This window comes from Aspergillus sydowii (genome assembly GCF_001890705.1).
Source record: "Aspergillus sydowii CBS 593.65 unplaced genomic scaffold ASPSYscaffold_11, whole genome shotgun sequence".
NCBI classification, from domain to species: domain Eukaryota; kingdom Fungi; phylum Ascomycota; class Eurotiomycetes; order Eurotiales; family Aspergillaceae; genus Aspergillus; species Aspergillus sydowii.
In genome coordinates this window covers 214777-233790 of record NW_024467869.1, presented here as the reverse complement: position 1 = coordinate 233790, position 19014 = coordinate 214777, and the positions used below count along the sequence as shown (strand labels likewise).

At 50.3% G+C, this 19014-nt stretch overlaps 8 protein-coding genes across 8 annotated transcripts; 4 read left to right on the top strand and 4 right to left on the bottom strand.

Annotated features, from left to right (window-relative positions):
* The first annotated feature begins 159 nt into the window (after positions 1–159).
* Positions 160–2358, top strand: sxa2 (putative pheromone processing carboxypeptidase (Sxa2)). The gene is made up of 4 exons (XM_040843938.1): positions 160–569; positions 622–904; positions 952–1178; positions 1236–2358. The coding sequence occupies exons 1-4, from the start codon at positions 377–379 to the stop codon at positions 2117–2119; spliced, it is 1587 nt and encodes a 528-aa protein (XP_040699257.1). The 5' UTR covers positions 160–376; the 3' UTR covers positions 2120–2358.
* A 609-nt stretch (positions 2359–2967) lies between these two features.
* Positions 2968–6205, bottom strand: ASPSYDRAFT_92584 (uncharacterized protein; the record flags this gene model as incomplete). The annotated part of the gene is made up of 5 exons (XM_040852703.1): positions 2968–4756; positions 4810–5385; positions 5440–5464; positions 5521–5783; positions 5832–6205. 5 exons carry the CDS (start codon positions 6203–6205, stop codon positions 2968–2970), a joined length of 3027 nt encoding a protein of 1008 aa, XP_040699256.1.
* Positions 6206–6549: 344 nt separating this feature from the next.
* ASPSYDRAFT_183522 (CCCH zinc finger DNA binding protein) lies at positions 6550–8494 on the bottom strand. Its single transcript, XM_040843536.1, has 5 exons — positions 8280–8494; positions 8082–8225; positions 7975–8022; positions 7629–7926; positions 6550–7570 (listed from the first exon to the last, which is right to left on the bottom strand). Exons 1-5 carry the CDS (start codon positions 8358–8360, stop codon positions 6810–6812), a joined length of 1332 nt encoding a protein of 443 aa, XP_040699255.1. The 5' UTR covers positions 8361–8494; the 3' UTR covers positions 6550–6809.
* A 366-nt stretch (positions 8495–8860) lies between these two features.
* Positions 8861–10979, top strand: ASPSYDRAFT_48642 (FAD-binding oxidoreductase). The gene is made up of 6 exons (XM_040847667.1): positions 8861–9471; positions 9521–9727; positions 9779–10117; positions 10165–10334; positions 10400–10618; positions 10672–10979. Exons 1-6 carry the CDS (start codon positions 9084–9086, stop codon positions 10762–10764), a joined length of 1416 nt encoding a protein of 471 aa, XP_040699254.1. The 5' UTR covers positions 8861–9083; the 3' UTR covers positions 10765–10979.
* Positions 10980–11135: 156 nt separating this feature from the next.
* On the bottom strand, positions 11136–12434 carry ASPSYDRAFT_48641 (uncharacterized protein). Its single transcript, XM_040847666.1, has one exon. The coding sequence runs from the start codon at positions 12370–12372 to the stop codon at positions 11212–11214; it is 1161 nt and encodes a 386-aa protein (XP_040699253.1). The 5' UTR covers positions 12373–12434; the 3' UTR covers positions 11136–11211.
* A 947-nt stretch (positions 12435–13381) lies between these two features.
* Positions 13382–15846, top strand: ASPSYDRAFT_92580 (Zn(II)2Cys6 transcription factor; the record flags this gene model as incomplete). The annotated part of the gene is made up of 5 exons (XM_040852702.1): positions 13382–13474; positions 13541–14344; positions 14412–14606; positions 14698–14834; positions 14895–15846. The coding sequence occupies 5 exons, from the start codon at positions 13382–13384 to the stop codon at positions 15844–15846; spliced, it is 2181 nt and encodes a 726-aa protein (XP_040699252.1).
* A 400-nt stretch (positions 15847–16246) lies between these two features.
* On the top strand, positions 16247–16730 carry ASPSYDRAFT_158152 (uncharacterized protein; the record flags this gene model as incomplete). The annotated part of the gene is made up of 2 exons (XM_040842709.1): positions 16247–16349; positions 16405–16730. 2 exons carry the CDS (start codon positions 16247–16249, stop codon positions 16728–16730), a joined length of 429 nt encoding a protein of 142 aa, XP_040699251.1.
* A 24-nt stretch (positions 16731–16754) lies between these two features.
* ASPSYDRAFT_208258 (uncharacterized protein) lies at positions 16755–18538 on the bottom strand (the record flags this gene model as incomplete). The annotated part of the gene is made up of 6 exons (XM_040843937.1): positions 16755–17352; positions 17401–17633; positions 17703–17861; positions 17908–18099; positions 18157–18418; positions 18464–18538. The coding sequence occupies 6 exons, from the start codon at positions 18536–18538 to the stop codon at positions 16933–16935; spliced, it is 1341 nt and encodes a 446-aa protein (XP_040699250.1). The 3' UTR covers positions 16755–16932.
* Between the last annotated feature and the right edge of the window lie 476 nt (positions 18539–19014).

Genomic DNA, 19014 nt, shown 5'->3' with positions numbered 1-19014 from the left:
ATCTGCTGCGGGCTCCACGATGCTGCCATTGGCGATGTCTCGCCGCTATCCCTGATTATCGCGAAGATCGTAACTCTTCCTGTGTCGCAACCCCGCGCGAGATGGCGGTGGCTTATTTAGATCGCTGCCTGCTGTAACCTCAATCAATCATCCTGGTCCCCCGTATACAAGCGCGCGTACCCGCCTGGTGGAACGGCCAATCGTGCCTGTTTTGGTCCGACGATGCTGCAATTCGCAGTCCGGATAGCGATGTCCAGCTCCACTCCGAATCCTGCAATTATAAGGCCCGTCCCCGCGCAGAATGGAGAAGTGGAATTGTTGACTGAATTGTAGTAATTGCCGAGTGGTGCTCGATTGATTCTTTCTCGTTCCTACCATGCGACTCAACTTATTTCATGCGGCTGCAGCCCTCTGGCTGTGCGCTGACAACGTATCAGCCACTTCGCATGGTCGATTTGGCCAGAGAGCTCGCGACTCCTTGAATCTGGCAAAAAGGGGTGCACAGACTGCTACAGAGTCGAATCATGCTGCAAAGGAGGATTTCCGCTTTCTGAATAAGAAAACCCAGCGTATGCCATCTCCGTGTACTCGTGGAACAAGCAGTTAACATAGTCCTGATAGCCTACCTCGTCGACAAGCTCCCCGACGTCAACTATGACATCGGCGAAATGTATTCTGGGTCGGTGCCGATTGATCAGAACAATGACTCCAGATCGCTGTTTTTCATCTTCCAGCCGAAGCTTGGGGAGCCTGTCGACGAAGTTACCATCTGGCTCAATGGCGGCCCTGGATGTAGCTCTCTCGAGGGATTCTTTCAAGAGAACGGTCGGTTCTTGTGGCATCCTGGTACACTTGCGCCGGTTGAGAATCCTTATTCTTGGGTTAATCTGACGAATATGCTATGGTATGAGCCCTTGACGGTGATCTGGATCAGAGCTGACATTAGTGTAGGGTCGACCAACCTGTTGGAACGGGTTTCACCACCGGTATACCGACTGCAGTGTCGCAAGAGGAGACCGCAGAGGACTTTGTCAAGTTCTTCAAGAATTTTCAGAAAGAGTTTGGAATCAAGAACTTCAAGATCTACGTCACTGGCGAGAGCTATGCAGGCCGCTATGTGCCCTACATTTCAGCCGCGATTCTGGACCAAAACGACACGGAATATTATGACCTCGCAGGTAAGCCCTTAATCTTCCACAAATATTGTATGCTTCGAGACTAAATTATACGTGCAGGCGCGCTCGTATACGACCCCTGCATCGGCCAATTCGACTACGTCCAACAGGCAGCCCCCGCCGTCCCTTTCGTAGTCGAGAACGCCAACTTCTTCAACTTCAACCAGTCTTTCCTCTCGGAGCTGAAGACTCTACACGAGAAATGCGGCTACAAGGACTTTATCGACGAATACCTCGTTTTCCCTCCCTCCGGAGTGCAGCCACCCAAGAAATTCCTAGACGGGGAATGTGATGTGTTTGATCTTATCAACAACGAGGCATTCGCCACGAATACTTGTTTTGACATTTACGAGATTAACCTGATGTGTCCCCTGACGTGGGATGTACTCGCGTTCCCTACTGAACTGACATACCTACCCCAAGGGGGCACGGTGTACTTTGACCGCGAGGATGTCAAGAAGGCACTGCATGCTCCGCAATCAGTCGAATGGTCCATCTGCTCGAACGAGAATGTATTTGTAGGTGGAAATGCCGGACCTGAGGGCGAGGGCGATACTTCGGCAAATCCTATCGAGAAGGTCCTACCTCAGGTCATCGAAGCGACCAACCGTGTCCTCATCAGTAACGGCGACTACGATATGATTATCATCACGAACGGAACGTTGCTCTCCATCCAGAATATGACCTGGAACGGAGACCTAGGGTTCCAGCAAGAGCCAAATGCAACGATCTACATCGACTTGCCGGATCTGCAGTGGGCGGCTGTTCGTGAGGATAACGGTCTTGATGTTGATCAGCCTCAGGGGACTATGGGGATTCAGCACTTTGAGCGTGGCTTGATGTGGGCGGAAACCTTCCAGAGTGGGCATATGCAACCGGAGTATCAGCCTCGAGTCACTTATCGCCATTTGGAATGGTTGCTTGGACGGATTGAGAAGTTGTAAACTGAGGCACACTACAAATCCACAGCGTACAGGCAGTGTCTATGATGGACTACCAGATCTTGCAGATTTTAGTTGAAATCTCATAGTTTGAGCATGCTAACTGCATACCGTCTCTGACCGTATCCCCACGCCCACTCCTCGAATAACAATATGGAAGATGTGTAAAGATCATCCATTAAGGACAGCTGTAATGAGCATCCTTTGCCTTCTTAAAACGTCTAAATACATCTTATCGTCTGAATCCTAACAACGCCTTCCATACATCCCCCCTCCCCAACCACCGCCCATAGTACCAAATCGAGGACCCCCGAATCCCATCCCACCCATCCCCATGCGCGGGCCCATTCCCATTCCTCCCATTCGCATGCCGCCCATTCCCATGCGCCCTCCCATCGGCATACCCCCCATTGGCATGCCGAATCCTCCCATCATAGGACGGGGATGAGCGACCATGACTGGTCTCATCATCATGGGGTGGTGGCGTCGAGGGAAACTAAAGCAGAGTCCCATTGTATTGGAAAAACCGTTGGATATGCGTAATTTGGATCGTTATAGTAGTGGGTGTTTCAGATGGAAGAGTACACCGGTAGTTGTGTTGTCCAGAGTACTTGGATATGGAGAGTGAACGCGGATGTTTAGTACAATATATTATGCAGTTAAATTGAAGTCATCCACCACGGGATCATAATTAACAAAACAATAGTAATGTAGGTGGCCGTAGATGTGGCGGATAGTCGTGTCGTCATCTCAGTCCCACAGCCATCAACACCACGGGAAGTTCTTATCCTATAAACAAATACCTATGTAAACAATAGGATTCTGGGCTCAGCGACCAATAAACCGCAGAGTCACTTGGGGAAGAACCGCAGGTAGATTTCTCTGCAGTCCACTTGGACGCAATCCCTATTTTCCAGCATTTCCATTATCGAAAAATGGTTATTGTCCCGGGCATACAGCCACGCACTTTTCCGTGTCTCATCTGTTTTGTTGACGTTGATATTGGGATCTTTCAGTAGCATTTCGACGACGGCTCTCGAACCATTCGCTGAAGCAGCGATTAAAGGTGTTCGCCCGTTTGAACCGGTGTAATTGACATCGGCCTTGGGGAGCAGGGTTTGGATCAACCATTGCTGGTGAGTGTAATTGAAAATGGGAGGGATATCGGGGGCTATTGCTGTCAGAAGCGCGGAGCCATATATCTCTTTGCGCATCTGCCGACGAATGTGGAACTCTTGTGAAGATTTCCCGATATTCCACTGGCGGTCCATGATCTCCACGATGTCTTTGTTGCCGCGTTGGACAGCCACCAGGAAAGGTATTTCTCCTGACTCATGCACTGCAAATGGATTGACCCTGCGGCCTTTGATCAGATACCTTGCAATAGCGACGCCATCACTCTCAATCGTATGGACTAAGAGAGTGTTTAGGGTGGCTTGAACCTCAAATTGCTTGATGAGAAGCTTCACTGTATCGAGGTGGTTGCCGTATGCCGCCCAATAAAGCGGTGTCAGATCGTCGTCATCAGATGCGTCAACTACGCTGTCGTCCAGGTTTCCAAGAAATTCTACGATCCAGGTGTAGCCAAATTCTGCTGCAAACGAAATGGCTGTTCGGCCCTCATCATCGCGACAGGCAGCATCCAACCTCGGGCTCCTCGCAAGCTCGCGAATGACATCCTCATGACCATTAATCGCTGCCCAAGAAAGGGGAGTCAGACCTTGTCTGTCTTTGCAATTGATATGATCCGGGTAATTCCTGGCTAACTCTCGCACACACTGGCGATGGCCATATCTTGCTGCCCACGCTAACGGGGTTCGCATTCCGTCGGGCTCGGGATATGGTGTTGATTCTATGCCCTTTGAGATGAGCTTGGGTATTAGTGTGTGTAGGCCAAAGTACGCGACCAAGTGCATGGCATCGGGAGCACCGTGGATGTCAAGATCATTGACCGAGGGGAAAGGCCAGTGGTCGTTGACAGAATAGATTGGCGACATAAGTCTACCCGACGCAGCTACGAAGTCCTCCGTAAGGAGAAGGTCTTCGATATCTTGGACTAGGCTCCCGGACTTGTCATGCGGCAGTGCCTCAGCTGCATAGTGACCCCAATGGTCAGCTGCATGCTGTGAGAAGGGAAATCTAATGAACAGGTTGCTTCGAGGTGCGTTGATTTGTGGCCGCCAGCGATTCTTGACGTCGCATAGGCACTTAAGGCAGGCGTCTGTTATGGCCGGTAGGGTCTCTAGGAGCCATCCGAAGCTTTCGCCTTCCTTTTTGTCCTCCAGGTACTGCTTGAAGCTGAAATGAACGAACTGGACACTGCCGTCGTACTCGGTTACCAAGGGACGGCATGCTGACAATATCTGGTTGATCTTTGGTGCTTCAAGGCTCCTGTCGTATGAGAGACCCGACTCCAGCTCGCACGCGGCCAGGGGTCGTTTGCTGTAGCACAGCCAACCAAGCGATTGCTTCACTAGGTTGCCAAGGACCCTTTGTTCGAGTATCCTCTTGAGAATGCGCTCGTAGAATTCGTCCATGCCGCTGGGTAATGTCTCCAAGCATTTGAAAGTAGAACGGTCCTCTTTTGTTTGAACACTAGCCCCACAGAGGTCCTCCAAGGCCAGTCTCGCCCAAAGAAAGCTGTCAACCCCGTCAGCATGTGCATGTTTATGCGAGGGATCTCGGGTACAAACATTCCCTGCGACTTGCTAGTCAACAGAGACACTATCTCCCCTTTGCGTGTAGGGTCCTGCAGATAGAGGTCTCCTCCGTGAAGCATCTTGTCCACCGCTGCTCGCATCACTCGCTCGACGTCGCCGGTAACTTGATCAGCCTCCTGCACAAGATCAATTGTCTTGCAATCTCCTAGCCTGAGCGATATTTGGTTCTCAAACCGGCTGGTTATTAAGATCTTGATTGTAACCGACGTCTCGTTTCTCAATTGCAGGAGCAATCCCAGTAGTTCTCCTCTGCTTGTCGAATGCCACTCATCTAGGCCGTCGATGGCCAGATGAACAATCTGAAATTTTTCTGCTACCCATACGATATGCTGAACGCGCAATGCTACTGCAGACCTATGCTCCTCACTGAACTCCATTAGCTGGTCGGGAATCTCACCCAGTCGATCGCAGAGCTGCGATATGATTGCACTTATAACCTGGCTGATGCTGCCGAACTTCTGCGGATTGCGGAAATCATGATATATATAGGCGATGGCGATACCGGAATCACCACCATGTCTGTCCAGAAGATGGTTCACAATGTTCGAACTAGATTCCCACTGTTAGAGGCGATGTGAGTACGAAATCTCAGAGGGTACACACGCTATTACGGACTTCCCAGATCCAGCTATGCCGTTGGCAAATGTCAGTGGTAGATCATTCCCGATGAAAATTTGAACTTACGCTTGCCGTGAATCCACGCAATGACCGGCTCATCATCGGAAATCCAATCCTGGATCTGCGGTGTATTAATCACCCAAGAACCAGATTCCGGAAGCATATCCCTGGTGAGTCGATAATGGTCATCGTGCGAGCCTGGGGCAGAGAGCCACTCCCAGAATTTGCTTCGGCGTTGCTCTTTCGTTTGTTTATCAAGCACCGCACGGATTTCAGTGCTGTCTGAAGTAAGGGAATCTATCTTCTTGTTTCCCTGCGCCAGCATCTCCCTGCGTGGTAGTTTAGTAGATGAAAGCAAATATGTTTGATATACTCACAACCCTTTTATATGGGCGGCTGTGTGAACGTCGATCTGTTTTTGCTTGACCTTCTCCAGGGCTTCTGTAAATTCTTCGGCATCTAGTAGATGCCGCAATACATTACGAAAGCCTCGCCGGTCATGTTTTTCAAGTATGCCCTCAAGCTCGCTGACCACAAGGTTGAATTCCACCAGGTCCGAGGGGATGGCTGACGAGGACCAGTCGATGTCTAACTGACGGAATCCAGCTATGTCGCGTGTCAGTGTTTTAACCTTATTCCTAGCATTGAGCTTGAGCCCCCGAAGCCCCCTATACCGCCTGTAAGTGGATAGCACGCCCTGGCACCCGAGTTGAATGACGCCAACAAAAGCAAGCACCTCGGACCCGGACATGGTGGGACGGGAATGGTTGAATGTTGTAGTAGTCGAAGAAGCAGCTTGCAGTCAGATAAATGGGATGGCGGATTTTATTAAATCTTCTCAACGAGGCTGGATTGGTGACGTCGACGAGGCTATGCATCACTATATGCAGTGTGATATTGGCAGACAGCTGTTCGACGCCTGTTGGTGCCCCCCCCCCCTGTTGAGGGTCGCAAGCCCCGTCTCCAAGTCGACGAATATTGTAGGCCTGTATTTTATCTCATTTCTTCGGTTCGCAAGGCTTGCGATAGGCTCCTGCCACTGCCGGACACTCCAATTGGATGCATACATAACCAGAACCAGCACTACGGACGTCGCACATCAGTCGAATACTCCAATTTCATGCTTTGCGCAATTCTGGCTGCTAATAAATAATTGCTCCTTGTTCTCCCAACAGCCCAAGTAGCAGTACTATGTAGTGGCTTTGTTGGGCTTTCTGGAAGTCTATTTAAAATTCACACACCTCTAGTACACGTTCCATTGTAGTGGATATAATTCTCCTGCAGCGGTAATATCCCACCCCATCCCACCATAATTGCAAGACAACTCAGTACAGGCTGGTAGACATAAGAATAAACTAACTTATTTGATACTCCTCGATCGTTTTGACACCAACCGTACGAACATCATGCATACCTGAATCGAACCGACATTCCTGCTTGTTAGAGCAACTCGCCCCGAATGCACAACGATGGCCGGAAATGCATGTAACGTCTCGACAGGCAGGGCCTTCGAAACAAGGGCTCGACCTCGCGATGAACATCAAATCAATGACTTCCTGGCGACTAGGCGCAAAGTTATGATCATGGTTACATGAGTCATATGGGCAACTTCGCAAGATATGATGCATATTGCAAAGCTTTCGGGCCTTTAGGGATGCAACGGATTGTTTGGACGAGACTTTCAACGGTAGGTCAACCCTCTGGTCCAGGTCATTCACGCACAGTGACAGCTTTAGGCTGGTCAACGATTCCTGGCGGTCCTTTGCCAGCGGTATTGGGAATTGTAGTATAGGGGCTGGCCTTGCTGCTGCAGACGCATAGTTTGGTTTTGGGGACCCGGTGGGAATGATTGAAGTGACTTGGGCTGTGGATGGAGATCCAGATGGAACCCGTCGCGTCTCGTTCAGCTTTCTGGACATGAAAAGCCTGGGAAAGGATGTAGTTTGAAAGTCACTTGCTAACTCCTTCATTTCTCGCGCAAATGGCGGCCCCTCGACCAGGGAGATCTTGTCTGAGTCCCGGTACTGACGCAAGACCGGTGCATAACCATTGTCCGCAGATGCGCAGAACAAGATCCGATTACAATGAACGTCGGCATGGTCCCGCTCAAGCAGGGCTGGTTTATTAAAAAGTTAGGTATATTTTCTGCTTTGAGTGAATATGACAAAACTGACCTCGTATTTTAACGTCACTACACTCCTTTCCATCCCCTACATCGACGAAATCGCACAAGGGATGCGCCTTGTTGAATCCTTGGATAAATGAAGTTAAATCCTGATCATCAGCCAGAAGTTTGTCGGCCCGGTAAGCTTTGGTCAGGCCAGCAACATTGGCGTATACACGGATTTTATAGCAGGTGTTGGAAGGTGCAGCTGGCTCAGTGTTTTGGACGTGATCATCGGAAGCTTCAATCAAGCGTCGAGCAGCTTTATCACCTCCGACCTTTCCATCCTGTACAAGACTTTCTAGAAACTGAGAGATGTTAGAAGCGTCCAGTGTAGGTAGGTCAGAACGACGTACATTCATGCCATCTCCGTCAACGATTACAGAGGCGAAACTCAATTTACCCTTCAAGTATCCAAGGCAGTCAGCCCAAGCACCCAGTGTGAAAATGTATTCCGACGTACCTGTTCCCGTTTCATTGCATCAATCTTATCCTGGTGTTTCTTATTGTCTTCCCGCAACGAGGCTGCCACTCTTTTCAAGTCGTCATAGTCGTCCTTTGCCTTCTCAAAGTCGGAGTCAAGTTGTTTAATGTCTGCAAGTAAATCCTAGACAGATAAACGGTGAGTGACTCTTCTGAAGAGCTGAGTCAGTCGGCTAACCTCGATAATCTTGTCTTTGCCATCCTCAACAGCCCGCAGTTCCTGATACCGTCCGCTGATGGCTTGAATATTAGGCCTCATTGTTATTGAAATAGATCAAAGAAACAAGCGAATGCCAATACAGTGTTATACTGGGATTAAGGTATTCGCGAAAATTAGAATCAGACAAGACGATGGCTGCCTTTAAATGCATCGTACCCGGGCGACAACTATGTTCACGGCGCAGACAATATTGGAAAAGCAAATCCGAGTCTGCCTCGTCTCCTGCTGTTATTCTACTGCGTTGACTGTGCCGCAAGAGTGAAGGGAGCGGCTGTATCCAATCGTTCTTGCTCGGCGCCTACACCCTCGCAGATGCATTGGACAATATCGAGCAAAACGTTTCTGGAACAACCCCCCTGCCACACTCCAATACTTGCAGGTTTGCTGGCAGTGGCTGAGCGAAACAGTCCAATAACAGCCACCCTCCAGCCGCCAGCTGGGCGCAGGCAACCTGAAAAGGTACTGTGAGTATCCTACGATAACGCTACATCGCTGCGCCATCGACTTACCAGTCCATTTGAATAACCGTGGCCTGTAACCCAGACCTCGGAGTTCCGACCCTAAAGAGTATAAACCTTGCGCTCTTCGGAGGATCTACCAATAGGTTCGGACCCAAGATGAACCGGAGAGTTGCGGAGTTGTAGATCATGACCCCTTTGAACCATGGGAGGCCTTAGAACATGACGGCTATATAGTTGGCCAGCCTCGTGGCACCTGCAGCTTCCCACTTACAACAATCTTCGACTAATCCAATATCCCAAAATGCCTGCAAGAGCCGCAGAAGACACCGACTTGACAACCTTACGGTCGCTACTCTCTGCCGATGAAATAATTACCCCGGAATCACCAGAGTACAGTGAAAGTAGCAAGACCTGGGCTTCCCAGAAGCAGTGCCATCCCCGCCTTGTCGTGCGACCGACGTCCGTTGAATCGCTCAGCAAGACCATCGCCCATCTATATTCGACAAAGCTTGACTTCGCTATCTACGGCCATGGCTTCATGTCTGTATCGGCGAAAGATGTGCTGGTGAATATTTCCTGCTTTGATGAATTCCATCTCGACAGCTCTTCGACGTTGGCCACCGTTGGCGCCGGACAGACATGGGAACAGGTCTACCACAAGCTGGAGAAGGAGGCGCCGGAATATGGCAGTAAGTAACGCTTCTAGTAGTTGACAAAATCTAACAGCGTAAATCAAAGTCGTTGGCGCTCGCACACCTTCCGTGGGAGTCGGTGGAACGATTCTTAATGGCGGCTGGTCGTGGCTTTCTGGCGAGTTCGGCTGCATCTCCGACCCGATCAATTTCCTAGATGCACAGGTCGTCAAATATGATGGCTCTGTTGTTTGGGCTTCGTCAGAGCCAGATCTACTCTGGGCGCTTCGTGGCGGGGGAGGTGGTTTTGGAGGTCGGTCCTCAACACCTACATTTCTTTGTCTGCTGTATTGACATACAATAGTCCTCGTCAGCGCGGTGCTCAGGGTGTTCCCTTATCCCCGTGATATTTGGACTGGTGCGATCCTGGTCCCTAGTGAGCATCTTGAGCAGGTGGCTGAGGGGGTCTCAAACATGGCCGCTCATGAGACCGACCCTAAGGTCACGATGTTCTTATACGTTCTGAAGAAAAAGGTCCTACAATCCATCGCGCCAGATGCCAAGTCCGATATGATGGTGATCCATGCGTTCGATGCTAATGGTAAAGCCCATGGCCGAGAGAGCTTCAAATGGGCGTTGGACATCCCTGGTGCTATAGATCAAACCAAAATGAGCACACTGGCGGGTGTGGCGGACTTGCAGAGTATGTCTCCTATCCCCTTTACCCACTGGCTTCTAATCAAGATTCAGGCAGTGTTGCCAGTGTGAAAGGAACGATTGCGCAGTTCTGGGCTCCTTTCGTGCTGCAGGACATCACAAAGGAAACTGTCATGAAATCTGTCAATTGGGTGCAGGGCCTTGAAAAGATCGACCAGGCACTTGCGGAATCCACGTACCTAATCTTTGAAGTATTCTGCACAGTAAGTCAACATTGCTTGCCGGAAATTATATAGGCCGACATACTGATTGTTACTCGCTGCTTCAGCGAGACCCGCCTGGGCCTATATCTGAGGTTGCCTGGCCCAGACCCCGTGGCAGCAAACATATTCTCCTCTTCGGGCCTGGCTGTCCGGCCGCGGAGGCCCAGGAGAAGGCGGCACTTGCGCGCAAGTTGGCCATCGAGGTTCCTACTGCGGTGTTGGGCAGCGAGGAAGATGTGCACATTCTACCTAATGGCGCTGATGAGTACCATGACCCGAGGAAGGTGAGTATAGCATCTTACACCTACAGTACGAGTCATTTTCTGATTTGATATAGATATGGGGTACGCATTTCGAGAAACTACAGGCTGTGAGAAAGCGATATGATCCACAGTGCAGGTTTAGGGCCCCGATCGAGTGTAAAGAGTAGGGTATTGGGGCTTTAAATATGTGTGACTTCAAAAAGGGATTAATGATTCAACCTATCTTGTCAGGGATGTGGGTCAGCTAGATGGTGGGTTGGCAACAGCGAATTCACAGTGAAGCTAGTTCTGCACTTTCAGATCTTTATTTCCAATCTACTTACTGTGAACAAGCCGAAATAAGGGCATGTCTTGACAACATATCACATTGCGTACTAAACTGTGGACCATTTCATCAAACCCTACCAATCTAGACGTAAATCCAAAGACTAGTAGATGTGGAAAATATAGGTCTACCTAGTGCCTACCTGTTCAAGGTCTTCTTTCCAATACCGGCCGGCACAACTGCCAATTATTACTATTTTATACTATCTCCGGCAGATTCACGTATTAAGAGGATACAAAGTCTTGAGCTCTCATTATTCGAGATCTATGTCTGATCATGTACTACTTGACTATAACTTGCTTGTTGTCGGCTGAGGGAACCCGAATTTCGAAATATCATCAGTGGTCCTTCCTTCCAGTGCCAGCTCAGCAGTTACACGACCAATAGCTGGCGCAAACTTGAAAGCATGAGCATTTCCAAGCGCAACAATAACGTCCCGGTGTTTCTCCATCGGACTGATAATGAACTGGCGATCGGCTGTGATGGTGTATTGGCAAGTCACGGTGCGCAGCTCATCACCATGATCCGGAATAAGCCCGTCAATGAACGTGTTCAGCTCTTTGCGCAGCCTCTCCGATGGAACCCACGTACGCTCCTCAGGCGTCATATCATTCCGACCAGCATCCTGACCGGCCTTGAGTGCCGGCTCGCCGTACAGAGGGAACCCATAGAACCACTTCTCTGTCGAATCGGCCCCGCCCCAGATCCAGACGGGGAACTTGTCACTCTCGAAGCGGGCCTCGTGCTCGCGTTTCGGCTTGTAGTATGTGACTTGTTCCTGCATAACCGTAATGGGTAGTTCGACGCCAAGCGGTTTCAGAAGTTTGTTGGTCCAGGCGTCGGCGGCGATGATGACCTTTTTGGCGTGGATATCGCCCTTGGATGTCTTGACGAGGACACCACCGCCGGTTTGTGGTATTACGCCGTCAACGCGGGTGTGGTCTTTGAGGGTGGCTCCGGCACCGCGAGCCAGATACTGAATAGTCGTGACTGACTTGGCCGCATGCGCAATGCCCGTGTCTGGCGTGTAAACGGTATGAACGCTCTCAGGAACATTGAAGCCAGGCCACCGACGGTTCGCTTCGGCGGCGTCTAGCAGCTCGTAGTGGATGCCATTGGCATCAAGACTATTGGTGAAGGTGTGAGAGCCGTTTGGTCCGTCCTTGGGTAGAAATACAACGCCGCCGGTGATGGTGAGCATCTGCATTCCAGACCGTCTCTCGATCTCGGCCCAGTCCTTGTACGCTGAACGGGCCAGAGCCACGAACTCTGGGGCACCATAGGAAGTTCGGACAATGCGCGATGTGTCGTGGGATGCGCCCTTCACGTGGCCAAACTCGTACTGCTCGAAGCCAATGACTTTGGCGCCCTTGATAGCAGCTTGATATGCGGCTGAGCTGCCGAGGGCACCGAGGCCAACAACGGCAACGTCGTATCTCTCAACTGACATAGTAAGACGATCTCGATTGATGAAGGAAGTTAGAGGAGAGGGATAGAACAGCTTGATGATAGACACGGATCTGTGCTATGACTTTGCAATAAATAGTATTAAAGGCCTTCCAGCAACTGTCGCCCTCCGCGGGGAAGTAGAAGGCGGTTCGATAGTCTCCAACTTGTGCATCGGAGATCCTGGCCGTAGTTCAACCAGCAATATACCAAAATGTAATTTAACTAGCCGTATGGACTTGTTCCCCAAGAATTGGGCGGGGTTCTTGGGTCTGGGTCTTATCGTGAGCGTCAGACAGCTGGTCCGGTGGCAGCAACTACGGCCACTTTCGCCGGTCTTGGTTCCAATCACGCCCCACATGTATACTTGGTCGAGGACATGTTTATCAGCCTTGGAGATACTGAGTATGTCCTTTCGGCTGTGTCTAGCATGCCCAAGTGTACTTGAACATATTATAGCGTTCTCCGGGCTGACATTATTATCTAACAAAGAGCGTCACCGATCGCAATGAGCCAGTCGGCCCGCTCAACTAATCTCTTTGCTGCCCGGGGGATTGTGGCACAAAGTGGTACGTCTATATCGAATCCATCGGTTAAAGGCCCGTTCACTGGCCACCACGGCAGGGACACGGGGTAAACCCGACCACTTATGGCTGGTGTGTGTATTTTCACCCATTCCGTATAACTTATTCCATCTCCACTTTATTTCTTCTGATGTATATATCCAAGTCCCGAGATAAACAAGATTAAACCATCTGCCGCTGGGTCACGTGTCGGATGTCGTCACGTGGTGGGAAAGACTAGCCCATTGCGGAGTAGCGCCGTACCTAATACATCAATTACCAAGACTACCGAGGACCAATACATCTAAATTACAGGTCAGGTGATTGTGGCTGTAAATTGTGGCTGCCCCACACAGCGCATCGAATCTGGCACTGTTGTCGAAGAACAGATGCCTCATGCACCTGTCCGATTAATTTTCTGGAAGGCAATCTCTCCTGTCTGATACAGGCATGGATCTGCCTCCCGCCAGGCCTGCCGCTTCCGCGGCTAGGCGCAAGAACACATCCAAGGCCTGTGATGAATGTCGCCGCCGTAGAGCAAAGGTGCGTCCGACCTTCACTTAAGTTTCACTGCCAGTGAATGTAATTAAACTTATGTATATCCTGCAGTGTGATGGCCAAGTTCCGGCATGCTCGCGCTGTCAAGTGCGGTCGTTACGCTGCCAGTACCGGGCCCAGGAGGATGGCCGGAGACCTGCTCCCAAGTCGTATGTAGAGATGCTACGAGGACGGATCGATATGCTGGAAGGGATTCTACGCTCTCATTCAATTGACGTTGATGCATCCATTACTGCATTGCGTTCGCCGAGGGATGAGAATACAGCACCTACCGCTGGCATCACTGATGATCCTGGTGTGGAGGAGCTAAGTGCAGCATTTGGAGGTGCATTCTCCCTAGACGAATCAATTAACTATGACCAAGACGGAGAGATTCGTTACTATGGCGCAACTAGTGGCCGTCTGGGATTCCAGTCCCCACGAGAGAGTGCGAATTTTACCCCCGCATCATGCTCATCACACAGCCGCCCTTGCAATAGCACTGTTATGACTCGGATGAAGTATGATAGCTTCTTGGAAGCAATGGACCAGGATTCGACCCCCGAAGAGCTCAAGGAGCACCTCGTCGCACTGTACTTTAAGTGGCAGAATCCATGGTTCCAGGTTGTCAGCGAGAAGCTGTTTCGGGAAAGCGAGAAGAACAATGGGCGATATTGCAGCCCGCTACTGTTGGCCTGCATTCTCGCCTTGGGTTCCCGATTCACTGACAGGCCCGATGTTCGCTCTGACCCGGACGATCCAAACACCGCTGGGTCTGTATTCCTGGAGAAAGCTGAATCGCTGCTTCACTATGATTTGAAGTGGCCCAGCCTGACGACTATTCAAGCCTTGGGCATCATGATAGAAATATACACGGTACATAAAATCATCCCTCACTCATAGCCTCATTTGACACCCGACATTAACCTACATTGTCGACTAGAGCACTGGCCAAGATGCCGCGGCGTGGCTCCATCAAGGAATGGCTGATCGGCTTGCGCTTGATATGGGTCTCAACCTCGACGGTGAGACTCTGATCGAATCACAGTGTATAACGCTGGAGGAGGTTGAGTTAAGGCGGCAGATATTCTGGGCCTTGTACTGCGACGACAAGCTTTCAGCGGCCTACACGGGCAGAGTCTGTACAATGCTAGTAGGATGCTTCCTGACCTTGCTTGCGTTGTATACCCTTCCTTCAGTAACAGGACTAACGATGTACACTGGTGCAGGAAGTCCAACATAAGCTAAACCTTCCCACAGTTCCAAGTCATGGAAGTTCGAACGCTATCAATCCTTATGTGCCGACTCTTCTACTCCGAGCTCTAATTCGCTTGTCCCAAATAACAGAGAAGACGATACTCGGGTTGTAAGTTAGCCAGTATATCCAAGCAGTTCATGTTACTTTCAGACATCTAATGAATCGCAGATATGCCCCGAATGCAAGCCATCGCAAATCTCCGGACATCCTGCCATTTATTGAATCCCGCATCCTCGATCTCCAAACGTGGTATTATGACTTGCCATCGGAGTTGCGGATCGAACGCTCTTCATCCATAAATACCCAGCCACAGGTGTATACACTGCTCATGGTGTATCATACCAACTATATCCTCCTTCTGAGACCCCTATTTTCCTGCCTAACTCCTGACACGCATGCCAAGCTTGCTACCCTCGCACAAAAGGCCAGCTCGATGAGTCTGAAGGCGGCAAAGCAAATATCTCTAATAGGCAAAAAATACCAACAAGTCTTCGGCTCCTTTCGTCGGAGTCCGGTTACTGCAACCCACTGCTCGCTTTCGGCAGCGGTGGTTTTGATCCATGCGGAACTGACGCAAACTCAACCCAATTCAGGGACAAGCAATTCTAGCGATCTTCAGACTCTGCTGACTATACTGGGGGAACTGTCGATCTCGTGGGATATTGCGCGACGGATACGACAGAGCCTTCTGGAAACATTGGAGAAGAAATATCCTGGTGTTTATTCTCACGATTTGCCAGATACGGTGACCAGTAACCATATGTCGGGCGAAGATTATCAGGTACCAGGCTCGGACTTCATAACGGAGCCTTCCAATTCCCATGGCCCAGGGATGCGCGGCGCTTTCCACGATTCCCATATAGATCCGTTCGCGGACAACACCAACTCGCTGGAAGAGCAGCTATCATATCCGGCATTCCTGGAATCGATACCAACGACGGTACCGTCAGCTGAGGGCGTCATGGGAACAGCAAACGATATAGATACATTCAACAATATTCTCCAGTGGCCAGCGTTTGTAGATTTGGACATGGACTTGAATAATGCCGGTGCATTACCCGGGGATTATCACTTCTTTGACTCGCTGAGCTATCTTAATGGGGATGGCACCATGGGATAGGATAGGGCCCGAAGACATTCATGTACGTTATAAGCAGGATGTAAATTCCATTGAATATACGGGGGGCAGGGGCAATTTATAGTTAAATGGGGCGGTCCGGGCATAGTTTCCTATATCGCAAAACATTTTCCGCTGCAGAACAAAATTCCCGCTTCAAGAACGGGGTGATCGAATGGTAGCAACGTTATCATATATGGGCCAATTCCGCTGTAGATATTCCATAACTGTCGTCGAACTGGTACCTAACTTTTCCAGGGCTCCACCGCGGAGTTCCATCTTCCGCCCTGGCGTGGACAAAGTCTGCCATATAAGCTTACCCTGGGCCTCTCAGAGGTCGGAAGAGACCCAAGCTACCTTTCTAGAATTCAACTACCAGTTTCCCTAATCCATCACAATGTCAATGAAGCAGTACGCCTACAAAGGATTTGGCGCCAACAATCTGCAGAGTCACTGGTACTCCTCCGCTGTTCGTACTGGAGATTTCATCCATTGTGCCGGCCAGGGTAAGCTCCCACGCACGTCCATACTCAACATTATATGGCTGAGACGGCAAAACAGGCGGGTACATTGATGACAAAGGAACCCAACCCCAGACTGTCCCTGAGCAAATTGACCAAGCCTTTGTGAATGTTGACACTGCTTTGAAAGATGCAGGCGGCACTGGCTGGTCTCAGGTATACCGGGTCAACTCGTTTCATATTGCCCTAGCCAAAGAGGCCCAAGATTCTATGGTTCGTAATTTTAAGAGGTGGATGCCCGATAACCATCCCACTTGGACTTGTGTCCAGGTTAGTCGTCTTGGTGGACCGCGGATGTGGGTTGAGATTGAGGTCTCGGCGTATGATCCAGAGGGGGCTAAAAAGGAGGGGACAAGCAGGGCTTAAAATTATAATCGCCATATACGAAATCAAATTCAATATTCCCAGTACTCCTGGATGTCTTGATAGCTAGTCAACTATATGACAGGTCTCGCTCATACGATTTACTATTTGATGGACATGACGATAGACACTGCTAACTCGCTCATATAGTACACTATCCAGAAGGCTTCAATCCAAAGGATATATCTCACTGTACCCATGGCGATTATGAGTTCGAGTTATCAGCGCAGGACCACGCCGAGCTCCCCGAGGCCGCCTTGCTCGAAGCAATGATATTAACGACAGCCCCGTACGTCCCGGCAACCATGAGGAACGTCCCGATAACAATGATTGAAACATTCCAAGCGACCAACAGGGACCATTTAAGAGTGGGCTGGTCTTTACCGCTTCTCCAGTTGTCATATAGCCACATGCACCCCATCGGCTGGATGGCCATGAGAGTTCCAAGCAGTGCACCGATGAGTGAGACCAGATCACTGAATATGGGAATACCGCTTGCAATGAGGTAGGACGACATGGTCACCGCAAAGGTGCACCCCAGCCAGGTGAGCCAGTGTGTCGGTGTGTTGGCGCTGAGATGCCTGGATCCGCGAAGGATGCGGACGAATATGTACTTTCCTGCGAACTGATATAGTCAGATAAGATAGTGTACAAGCAGTATTTAACAGCTTACATGGAGGACAACTATCGTGCTGACAACCAGTCCGGGCAGTGCAATTCCATAAGAAACCTTTTTTATCAGCACCCCGGCTGATCCCAGCGCAGGCGACGCAACATAGGAGCCACAGTAGTAGTATATCACGGTTCCGACGGTGATATATATTGCGGTGATAGATCCCTGGCAGATCAAAAGTGGTCGGGTGTAAAGCGAAGGGTCGCGCATTTCGGCCGCGATTGGGAAGAATCCTGTATAGTAAGAATTGGTCCTTCTGTTAGCAATTGGCCTGAGCATGATAGGATATTCTGGAAGCTTACCAGGAGTGCCAGCGTAGGCATAAACAAGTGACGAGACGGCCGAGATTGCGCTGGTGAACGATGGATTGCCGGCCAGTTTATAGTCCGACGCCCATGGTTGATCCTTGGGGGCTGTAGATGGTCTGCTTTGGAGCCAAACTGCGACGGTGACCATCATAACTAGCCAATATTAGCATTGGAAGCACTAATGCAGGTCACTACTCACCAGCAACAAAGACGCATGCCAGCCCAATCCAGGCAATCCATTTCATCTTTCCCAGGGTGCGGACGCTGGCCAGGGCGAACGACGCAATGGCCGCCATTGCAACGAAGACAGCAGTACAGGTTCCATGTGCAGAGACAGCATTCAGGCCAATGGAAGTACTCAATAGGCCAGAGCCTGAAGCAAATATCCAATCTAACAGACCAACGCGTTAGGGCAGGTACAACGGCAGCAGCTGGCTTCAGGACTCACAGATACAGACCGCAACACCAAAGGACTCTCGTCCTATCCGACCGAACATCAAGGCACCGGCGTCGTCAATACCATACACCTCGGGGTGATTCAACTTGAAAGTGCCCACAACGTAGTTGGACCAGGTAATGATTGTTGCAATCACACAGATGCATATGATTCCCGGTATCAAGCCCAGCTTATCAAGGACTCCTGGAACGGCGAAGACACCCAGGCCAAATTGAGTCTTCATCATTAGAGCCAGCGTACCAATCCATCCAACCTGAATGAGTTAGCCATGGTCTGGGTGTTGGTGCAATATGCCCACGTCTCTGTAGTTCGGGCCCTCCTCTGTGATCTCGCCAAACACTGCATATTCGGCTATGGGGGTGGGCTCGAGCATTTTGGATGGCTTATCCTGCGAACCCCCCTCTACTGAATGTATTGGGTCTGCCATGGTGAAGTAGGGCAATGGGAACAAGCAAGAAGTGGTGTTAATAGGCAATCGACGGGTGGAGATGCTCCGGGGGCTATATTGCGGTTTCGGCGGTTGACGAAGGGAGATACTTATATCTCCTAGGTATTGGTATGGCATTAAGATAAGAGGGACGAGCCCAATAGCCCTAGTCTGCTATTTAGGAAAGCAATTTAGAACAGCGACTGCCATTCGACTCCCTCCATGATCTCAGGGCTTACGGGCGAAGAGTGGACTCATCAGGGTAGCCGCCTATCACCGTGCAGAGTCACTTAGAGCACTCACGTTTGCAAATAAGGCTACCGTGTCTTATCTGGAGTCAAATTCGCGGCTAGTTTGCGGGGAATACGAGGTTGCCTTGTCCCTGCTGGTAACTTTGATCCTCCGGGCAGTTAGAGAGTACA

Coding starts and splice junctions, on each gene's coding strand:
- ASPSYDRAFT_48641 (XM_040847666.1), bottom strand. CDS start 12,372: ATGTCAGTTGAGAGATACGACGTTGCCGTTGTTGGCCTCGGTGCCCTC.
- sxa2 (XM_040843938.1), top strand. CDS start 377: ATGCGACTCAACTTATTTCATGCGGCTGCAGCCCTCTGGCTGTGCGCT. Junction 570..621: donor TCTGAATAAGAAAACCCAGC/GTATGCCATCTC, acceptor TAGTCCTGATAG/CCTACCTCGTCGACAAGCTC. Junction 1,179..1,235: donor GGAATATTATGACCTCGCAG/GTAAGCCCTTAA, acceptor TTATACGTGCAG/GCGCGCTCGTATACGACCCC.
- ASPSYDRAFT_48642 (XM_040847667.1), top strand. CDS start 9,084: ATGCCTGCAAGAGCCGCAGAAGACACCGACTTGACAACCTTACGGTCG. Junction 9,728..9,778: donor CGGGGGAGGTGGTTTTGGAG/GTCGGTCCTCAA, acceptor GACATACAATAG/TCCTCGTCAGCGCGGTGCTC. Junction 10,335..10,399: donor TCTTTGAAGTATTCTGCACA/GTAAGTCAACAT, acceptor TCGCTGCTTCAG/CGAGACCCGCCTGGGCCTAT.
- ASPSYDRAFT_183522 (XM_040843536.1), bottom strand. CDS start 8,360: ATGAGGCCTAATATTCAAGCCATCAGCGGACGGTATCAGGAACTGCGG. Junction 8,226..8,279: donor GCAAAGACAAGATTATCGAG/GTTAGCCGACTG, acceptor TTATCTGTCTAG/GATTTACTTGCAGACATTAA. Junction 8,023..8,081: donor ATGCAATGAAACGGGAACAG/GTACGTCGGAAT, acceptor GGATACTTGAAG/GGTAAATTGAGTTTCGCCTC.